Genomic DNA, 10,091 nt, shown 5'->3' on the forward strand with positions numbered 1-10,091 from the left:
GCTCGGTGATTCTATACTTACTTCTTATGTATATGCTTTTGTCGGATGATGTCACTATGCTAGTAATATATTTGGAACTTATATTAATGTAATCATTTGAAAGCTATGTTGTTTTCAATAAGCGGTTTTGAAACCCCAAACTTGTACTATTATTTGTTAACCCCTTTGTAATATTATTTCCGCTGCAACCCTGTGTATGTGATGTGTATTTGCTTAATCACGCGATCTTGTTTGTGATGTTGATTTACCGAGGTCTTTCGGGATACTCGGCGGACTACCGGGTTTATATGAGTGAAAGTATGGGTGTGTCAACGTGTTAGCAGGGACAACCGTACTTGATCTTTTATAAATTGGGCGGTTCTGTCACACCCTACCGCTTCCCCCATTCTCCGGTAAGCCCCATTGTATCTATCACTTCCCCCATCCAATGTTTTACCCATGTTTCTCACCCTGGCCCCCTGGATTGGTGTATCCCCTTCGTTCATATATTATCTATCGCTTGCTAGGTTGTCAGGATCCCAAAGTTGGGAAGGAAATAGCTAGACTTCTTCATGTTGCCTTGCCTTGCTGCTGCTATTTGTCTTCGTTTGTTGCGTGATAGATTCAGTTATAGGCTCCTTCAGGCTTATGACTTACAACTCTCGGCTTTGCCGAGTGTTATGACCAAGACACTCGGCAAAGCAAACACAATTTACCGAGTGTTATCACCAAGACACTCGGCGAAAAGATATTTTTTTAAAAAATCAAATACTGTTTGAAAAATGTTTGCCGAGTGTCTGACAGTTCAACACTCGGCATATGTTTAGCATTTGCCGAGTGCAGCACTCGGCGACAAGGAATTCTAAAAACCAAAAATATTTTAAAAAAAAAATTAGTTGCCGAGTGCCTTGCCGTTTGACACTCGGCGAAGTCACTGTTAACGGCGGGTTTGGCGTTATGACCGTTTATTTTCGCCGAGAGCCAAACTGCACACGGCAAAATGTTTGCCGAGTGCCCGATAAATGGCACTCGGCAAAGTTGGCTTTGCCGGAACTGTTTATAGCGAGTGCTAGTCGCCGAGTGTTACACTCGGCGAACAATTTGCCGAGTGTTTTATGTAGTTTGCCGAGTATTTCGGGCACTCGGCAAACTCAAGGAGTCCGGTAGTGAATGTTAAAAGAAGTTACTACATCCATCGAGAAAGAGCATAGAAATTATAAGATTAGTTAGAAAAAAATTATACACCATTAGAATGTGTGATGATCTAACAGGACGTAGGTTTAATCAGAGTCCATACCAGATATAAAAAAAATATACTGGGTTTTTAGGCTATTTTGTGAAGTCCATGCTCCGTACACAGGACCGGCTAGATCATCTTTTAGTTCTCCTTACATTTGAGAGATAGAGTAGCAAACATGTTCATGGATTGCAACGAACATACACTTTGTTGTGCAGTCGCATGAATAACCGGGTACACACTGAATGTTAGTACATTGAAATAACGCTAGCAACATAAAACCAATTTAAAAAATATATTTTGGTTGTTAAAAAAATTACACATCCATACTACATACAAATATATACTCACGTGCAAAAGTTAAGATGCAAACTTACTTCGTTTGTTCCAATGCAACATATGAGCATTGTCACATATGACAACAAATATTATCACAACATGATTGATAGCAGCAGAATGGCGTGCCACATGGTGATACGGGTCGTAGGCATGAATGCATGATATCAATTGCTCACTAGAGTTAGTGATGGTTCCACATTTTGTTATAAGAATGCTTGGGAGGTCAATGAATGTTGGTGCGATATGATGACGGGGCAGGTTAGTGGTTGCTTAAAGTTGAAATGGCTCTAACAGATTAAGTAACATTGTGATGAGCTTGGTGATATGTTAAGGCAAAAAACGGTAATTACATATCCTCAAGAGATTGTACAAGATGCTCCAAAATTTAAATTTACAAGAGGGTCAATAAAAGGAACGATTGGTAAGAGACTTGAACGATAATTTCATTGAGAAATACGAAGCTCACCAAGACAAAACTGAAGGCTACGACCTAGATTTGGCTGGAATAGAAATTGCGCCACCATGGGATAAGAGTGGGAAAAAGGAAGACAGGAGGAATTCGACAATAGTTTTAAGTCAAAGAATTGTTCGACGTAGTTATATCGAGTTAATGTCGATTGATGCAGTTCTATGCATGTAGAGAGGACAATTTGTGACCACTAAAAAATACAAAGCTATTTATGAAAAATATTTTTTAACAAATAGGACTATTTACAATTTTGTTACATACATATCTGTTTTGAAAATATACTGTTAAGTAAAAAAATCCCAAATGTTACCAGTAACTATATGAAGATTTCATGTCCATAAGATGGAGTTAGGTGCATGAAAAGAGGACCATTATAATGAATGAATCAATCATACATGACTGTTTGCAGAAAAATATTCTTAAATGGAAAAATCCTAAATGTTAGTACAATGAAATAACGCTAGCAACTTGCGTTATTTGCACAGATCCTTGTAAATTAGAAAAAAATTAAAGTGACATAATCACTATGTCCCAAAATATGTGTCATTCTCATTTTCTGAGAAGTCAAAAACTTTTAAATTTGACTAAATATATATAAAAAAATATTAATATTTATGGTGCATATATAATTAGTATCATTAGATATATTGTTGAATATATTTTTATAATAAACTTATTTGAAAAATATAAATATTGTTAATATTTTTAAAATCTGATCGAAGTTGAGAAAGTTTGATCAGCACACATCCCATGGCTACAATTCTTTTGGAACGGGGAAGTACTATAATAATTTAGAACAATTTGGAACGGAGTGAATCTCTATTTGCCCAAGCCTAAACTACTACAGCTGGTATGTCTAGTTCTTATTAGTAGACTCGCTTCCCTATATGACCGAACAACGATTTTAATGACCCTTTTGGCATGTAGCCCGATGTGAAGCTGTACCAGAACCCGATCGACGATCGAAGGACGAATTTTACCTCCAGTCAAAAGTAGAGCACATTCACGCAAGAAGCATTGTCTTGCAACGGCGTGTCGACGGCGTTTCCCCACTCCGCCAAGGCGCCTATAAATACCACGCCACAGCGCGCTTCATTCCCGTGCACCACCGGCCCACACATCTCAGCCTTCACTCGTCACTCTCTCCACTCAGATCGAGGAAGGCAACGAGCCAAGAAGCGGCACGCGTGCAGCACCAAGTGCCATGGCGAAGGCGGTGGCGATGCTCGTGGCCCTGGCGCTGGTCGCGGTGGCGGCGACGAGCGCGGGCGGGGCGTCGGCGCAGCAGTGCAACGCGTCCCAGCTGGCGGTGTGCGCGACGGCGGTCATCAGCGGGTCGGCGCCCACGGCGTCGTGCTGCTCCAACCTGCGCGCGCAGCAGCCGTGCTTCTGCCAGTACGCGCGCAACCCGGCGTACAGCAGCTACATCAACAGCCCCAACGCACGCCGCACGCTCACCTCCTGCGGCATCGCCATCCCGAGCTGCTAGGCGCCTGGCGCCAGGCGGTCGAGTTGCGTGCCCGCGCGCGCGCGCTAGCTTTGCCTCGCTCGCTCTTGTGTGTGGCGTGGCGTATGAATAAATCGTGTGAATCAGTTGGTCATCGTGGTGTGCGTACCTTGTTAACCGACTGAAGATGCGCTAATGCAAGTCAATCGGTGTATTATATCGTATTTGTGCCTCATCATATGGACAAACAATACCAAGAGTGACGGTGTATTTGTGTCATGAATGAAGATGTTCTTCGTTTGATGGGAGCATTCATGCAATCATGCCAGACGGCGATGGCGTAGCCCCAGCGCCGGTGCTGCAAGCCGGCAAAACCATCGAGATTTCCATTTGAGTCCGAATAGCATGCATGTTCATGGCGTCTTTATTACTTAATGGACGTGCTTTCTACAACTAGGGACTCCAAGATTTATTTAACAATCATGTCGTAACAATTCATTTTACAAACGGGCGATTTGCACAACCCTAACTCGTATGAGCATGTAAGGCTAAGAAATTCATCCAATGATCGCATCATGCATTTCCATTCATCTTAGATCGGACTCCACACGGTACTTATTAGACACTCTAGCTCGTATAGGCACAGAATAGTGCCAAACTATGGAAATATTCTTGTTACAAAAAATATTGAGTCGAGCTCCACACAATGCCATGACATGCTGCTCCAACAAGTACGAACGCATGAGAGAGTGAATTAATGACCACATAAACACATTTTACTTTGATATCATAAAAGTACAGATATAGATATACGGAAGGTATATAGATACATATACAAATAGAGATAGAGATAGAGATAGATATATAAATATAATATATAAAATAGATAGAGATATAGATACATATCCACTAAACAGTACTTACACACTCTAAGTCGATCATATGAGCACGGAAGAGTGCCAAACTAGGGAAATGTTTCATATTACAAATAGTATTGAGTCGAGCTCCACACAATGCCTTGACATGCTGCTCTAAAGGCGTCTATAAATACCACACGCCAGAGCGCGCTTCATTCCCGTGCACCACCGGCCCACGCATTTCAGCCTTCATCCCTCTCACCACTCGACCACTCAGATCGAGGAAGGCAACGAGCCAAGAAGCGGTACGCGTGCACCAAGTGCCATGGCGAAGGCGGTGGCGATGCTCGTGGCCATGGCGTTGGTCGTGGTGGCGGCGACGAGCGCGGGCAGGGCGTCGGCGCAGCAGTGCAACCCGAGTACCCGACGCAGCTGGCGGTGTGCGCGCCGGCGGTCATCAGCGACTCGCCGCCCACGGCGTCGTGCTGCTCCAACCTGCGCGCCCAGGAGCCGTGCTTCTGCCAGTACGCGCGCAACCCGACGTACAAAAGCTACATCAACAGCCCCAACGCCCGCCGCACGCTCACCTCCTGCGGCATCGCCATCCCGAACTGCTAGGCGCCCGGCGGTCGCGTTGCGTGCCCGCGCGCGCGCTTTGCTTCGCTCTTGTGTGTGGTGTGGCGTATGAATAAATTGTGTGAATCAGACAATCAGTTGATCATCGTAGTGTGCGTACCTTATTGGCCGATTGAAGATGCGCTTATGCATTTCGATCGGTCTATTATATCGTATTTGTGCCTCATCATATGGACAATAATACCAAGAGTGATGGTGTATTTGTGTCATGAATGAAGATGTTATTCGTTTACCGGGAGCATTCATGCCAGACGGCGATGGCGTAGCCCCAGCGCTGCCGCTACAAGCCGGCAAACCATCAAGATTTCCATTTAAGTCCGAATAGCATGCACGTTCATGGCGTCTTCATTACTTACTGGACGTGCTTTCTACAACTTGGGGCTAGCTCCAAGGTTTATTTAACAATCACGTCGTAACAATTGGTCTTAGAAATGGAGTTACATTACTAGAGAACAGACTTTAGAACGATGTCCTAATTTAGCATTAGCCTTGGCATTTTTTTTTTTTTTTGCTCCGGGACTAAAGGACCCTTTAGTCCCGGTTGGTAGGTCCCTGCCCAACGGTCGTCCGCGGGGTAGGGATCTTTAGTCCCGGCTGGTATTACCAACCGGGACGAAGGTTTACCTTTAGTCCTGGTTGGTAATATTAGCCGGGACTAAAGCTTTTAGTCCTGGTTTGGGTAATGCCCCGGGAATAAAGATTAATCTTTAGTCCTGGTTTGGCCCCCTAACCGGGACTAATTATCCCGACCTATAATCCAGCTCGTTTCTTCCTCCCCGTGTCCGAGCCATTCCATTCAAACTCACTGCCTCTGTTCTTCAGCTTGCTGTTGTTCTTACTCTCTCCCCCTCCATTGGTGTTGCTCTTCGATTTTGGAGGTAACAAACTTAATCCTCTTATATTTTATCAGTAGCTTATCTCATTTTGCGATGTAGATGCATGTGTAACTTTATATGTTGGACTTTATTATGATTTTATATGTCATTTTTAGCTCAAAATCACATGATGATTTGCATATATGTTTGGATAAACAAAAGTTAAATTAGTTCATCAAAATCACGCCTCGCTCGTCCTCGCTGGAGCACGCGCCATCCTCATCCCCGGTGGCTTATGTAATCTTAGAATTATTTTTTCCATGAAATGAAAAACTTAGAAAATTGTAGAAAATCTGTACTAGTTGAACTTGCGGACCGTGTTCATCTCGGCGAGCATGTTCTCTGCCGAGCGGTAACGGACGTCAAGAAGGAGCTTTGGTTCTACGAGGGAGAGCGGCAACGGTCGTGGAAGACCGTGTTCCCTTTCTCGTAGAATCGGAGCTCTTCCTTGGCTAAGTACGGTGCCGTCCAGTGAAGAAATGCTCGCCGAGATGATCACGTAAGCAAGGTCAACTAGTACGGATGGTTATTTATTGAAACATGTTTTTGAGCTATAATTTGATGGATATTTGATAACTTCAGACCTACAAATGTCATCTACAAATGTTACTATCCTCGGCAACCTAAACGCCCGCGAGCTCGCCGATATCGAGCAGGTCACTTAGAATTATTTTTTTCATGAAATGAACTACTTAGAAATCATGTCTTTTATTTTTTAGAATTCAATTTTCCATGAAATGAAAAACTTAATAAATAGTTAGAAAATTATAGAAAATCCGTACTAGTTGAACTTGCGGACCGTGTTCAGCTCGGCCAACATGTTCTCTGTCGAGCGTTAACAGACGTCAAGGAGGAGCTTTGATTCTACGAGGGAGAGCGGCAACGGTCGTGGAAGACCGTGTTCCCTTTCTCGTAGAATCGGAGCTCTTCCTTGGCCAAGTACGGTGCCGTCCGGTGGAAAAATGCTGGCCGAGATGATCACGTAAGCAAGGTCAACTAATACGGATGGTTATTTATTGAAACATGTGAAATCCGTACTAGTTTTGTTTAAATATATTATTTTAGAAAATATGAAATTTACACTAGTTTACAAAAATAAGTATAGAAAGTAGATGACAACTGGTACCGGATCCTCGGCCTCTCGTTCGGTTGCGAAACGACTGAGGCCAGAACTCCCTCTCATTATCTGCGGCAAGTGTAAGCAGAAGATTATGATGGAGTACCGAGTTAAGAGACAGGGACCCAACAAGGGTCGTATTTTCTACAAGTGCCCGGATCGCGATGTGAGTTTCTTACGTATTTTATAATTATGCCTAATTGACCTGCTTTTCTTGAATATTTTTTACTAAATATTTTTTGGCTTTAATTTCAGTGGGAGGGCAATGGATACGATGGTTGGTACTGGGAGGAAGATTATACTACATACGTGCAGAATTTGGGTGCGCTTGAGGTAGCGGTTGCTGATGATGAGGCAGTGAGCCAGCAGGAGAAGCTTATTGATATTCAATAGAAGAATAATTTGTCTGTTTTAGTTGCGTATGATCACAAAATAATTATGTTACTGAAGTGCATTGTAGTTTTAGTTTGTTTAGTGATAGTTGGGATTGCTTATGTTGTAGCCAAGCTTAGTTAATTAATCAACCATGTGTGTGTCATCTATGTTGTGTAATAAAATACTTAATTATGTTCAAGGTTTTCATAATTTGTCGTGTAATGCAGATTATGTCACGCCATTGGATGTATAATGCCGATCGCCGCTCCCAAGACTTTATTGAGGGTGTGCACTATTTCTTAGGTGTGGCCGAGGCAAATAAGCGGGATGGTTTCATGTGCTGTCCATGTGCCATATGTAAGAATTTAAAGGAATATTCAAGCTCAATGAGTCTTCATTCACATTTACTTAAGTCAGGTTTCATGTCAAACAATATATGTTGGACTAAGCATGGAGAAAGCGGGGTCATGATGGAAGAAGGTGAAGGAGAAGATTTAGACATTGATGACATTATTGCTCAGTATGCTACCTTTGATGATACTACAATGGGGAGAGATGAAGAAGAGGTAGCGGTAGAAGATGATCTCGGTGATGCTCTTGGCGATGCCATTCGTGATGCACAACAAGAATGTGAAAGTGAAAAAGAGAAAGTTAAGTTCGAGCGCATGCTTGAGGATCATAGGAAGTTGCTATACCCGACGACCGAAGAAGGGCAAAAAAAAACTAGGTACAACACTAGAATTACAGCAATGTTCCTCTTGACATTGAAAGCGGTGATGGGGAGAAGACACTAGGAGAAGCAGAGAAGACATTTATTCAATGGCGCAAACGCTTCATCATTATTCCTGGGGCGCCATCGCTTCCCCTACCTCACCCTAGGTACGAATGATAGTGAATGAAATATTATTTTTCCATTAATTTTATATTGGCTTCAAAAATAATAGACCACAACTTGTTTTTGTAGCAGGGTCTCCCCCCAGCCTAGCCCAATCATTCATTCCCCATCTCATCACAGCGTCACGGGGGGCGAGACGACTTCATCCCCACGGCGATCTCCAACTCCTACACCGGCCCCATCGCCTCCACAACGATCTCCAACTCCTACACTGGCCCCACCGCCTCCACAACGATCTCCAACGCCTCTACGCCAGACTCCAACACCGGCCTCATCGCCTCCACGCCGGTCTCCAACACTGCTGGCCTCATCGCCTCCACGCCGGTCTCCAACACCGCCCCCACCACCTCCACAGCGACGCACTACAAAGACGTCTAAGGTCCCAGCGGTAAAGAAGACAAAAAAAAGTTATTTCTCAAGAAATACTTCCTGAAAAGACTGATGAGCAAATAGCAGCTGAAGAAGGCAAAAAGTGAAAGATTTTTTATAGATATCCAAAAGCATAGACAAGCGAAGCTTAAGGAGAAGTCGTACTTTTACATACCACGAGATGACATCTTACATATTAGTTTCGAAAAATTGCATCAACTATTCCACTTGGACGCTCTGGATAAATCAATCATTAGCTCCTTTTGTTTGTAAGTGATTCTTACTTTTATTTAATAAACTCACTTCCATGCGTACGTGTATATAATTATCCTCACATGTAACTTATATTTATATACAGATTCTAGATGTCAGAGCTCCAAAGAATACAAGACACCAGTATTGGCTTCATTGATCCTTATATCGTATTCAAAACCGATATTTTTGTCAAGGACCACTGGGTATCTGAAGCACAGACGAATATCATGAAGTTTTTCGTGAAGCAGCACGATAAGACAATAATACTTTTTCCGTACAACTTTGAGTAAGTGTTAATAATAATGTAGTCTACATATTTTATGTAATATCAATACAACTTATCTGCATATACGTGTGTGTATAAACCAATGCAGGTTTCACTGGATACTCATTGTCATTGAGTTAAACTCAAGTCAGTTAGTAATCTTGGACTCATTGAGAAAAGAGCGAGCACTATACCAAGATATGATAGACATTATCCAGGGGTAATTTTGATCTCTCGCGCACAACTATTATTGAATAGACTTTGCCATAATTTATTAACGATTGTACATTATTGGTCGCACAGGGTTTGGAAAGAGTTTATTCGGCAACACCGCAAGGATTGCAAGGCACCACTTAATGTAGTTGAAATACCAGTAAGTAGTACTATATATACTTCCCCACGTGTTTAATTACTATATCGTACTTTAATTTACGTGTGAGATGATGAGAATAATCTTCTTCTCGTACAGTGGTGTTTGCGGCAGGAACCAGGTAATAACTTGTGTGGATACTATGTTTGTGAATTTATCACTGCATACATAAGAAGAACTCCTGAAGATGTCCTCAGAGTACGTATATATCAAATTTTTATTTATTTTTAAATGAATATATATATATTAATACTTTTCCTTTTATTTCAAATGCAAGACTGAATGGTTGAAACGAAGGGTCATGCAAAAAGACCATCTGAAAGCAGTTCAAGAGTCAATAGCAGGATATCTTCTAGAAAAAGTGCTAAATCCCAACGGCGAGTTCTACTTTGATCTAAGGAACTAATGATGTAAATTAAATGTTTATTGATATCGTTATTTTCGAGAACAAGATTATGAAAGTGTTGTATATATACATATATATCTAATATAATAATGCTCGAGATGAGAATTAGATGTAATTATATGCGTGCGTGTATTTATATTAGCAGCGTAGAATACGTACATAAAAACATATTATATATTAAATAAATATGTGTAACTATA

The 10,091-nt window shown here is 42.1% G+C and overlaps 1 protein-coding gene, 1 long non-coding RNA gene and 1 pseudogene across 2 annotated transcripts; all 3 read left to right on the plus strand.

Moving 5' to 3' along the window:
• The first annotated feature begins 3,157 nt into the window (after positions 1-3,157).
• Positions 3,158-3,621, plus strand: LOC136538814 (non-specific lipid-transfer protein 2P-like). Its single transcript, XM_066530769.1, has one exon. The coding sequence runs from the start codon at positions 3,229-3,231 to the stop codon at positions 3,511-3,513; it is 285 nt and encodes a 94-aa protein (XP_066386866.1). The 5' UTR covers positions 3,158-3,228; the 3' UTR covers positions 3,514-3,621.
• A 1,032-nt stretch (positions 3,622-4,653) lies between these two features.
• On the plus strand, positions 4,654-4,946 carry LOC136538815 (non-specific lipid-transfer protein 2P-like; annotated as a pseudogene).
• A 4,327-nt stretch (positions 4,947-9,273) lies between these two features.
• Positions 9,274-9,683, plus strand: LOC136538816 (uncharacterized). Its single transcript, XR_010779469.1, has 3 exons — positions 9,274-9,335; positions 9,419-9,488; positions 9,585-9,683. It is a non-coding gene; the product is annotated as an uncharacterized lncRNA (long non-coding RNA).
• Positions 9,684-10,091: the final 408 nt, after the last annotated feature.

The sequence above is a fragment of the Miscanthus floridulus genome, chromosome 2 (assembly GCF_019320115.1).
Source record: "Miscanthus floridulus cultivar M001 chromosome 2, ASM1932011v1, whole genome shotgun sequence".
NCBI classification, from domain to species: Eukaryota; Viridiplantae; Streptophyta; class Magnoliopsida; order Poales; family Poaceae; genus Miscanthus; species Miscanthus floridulus.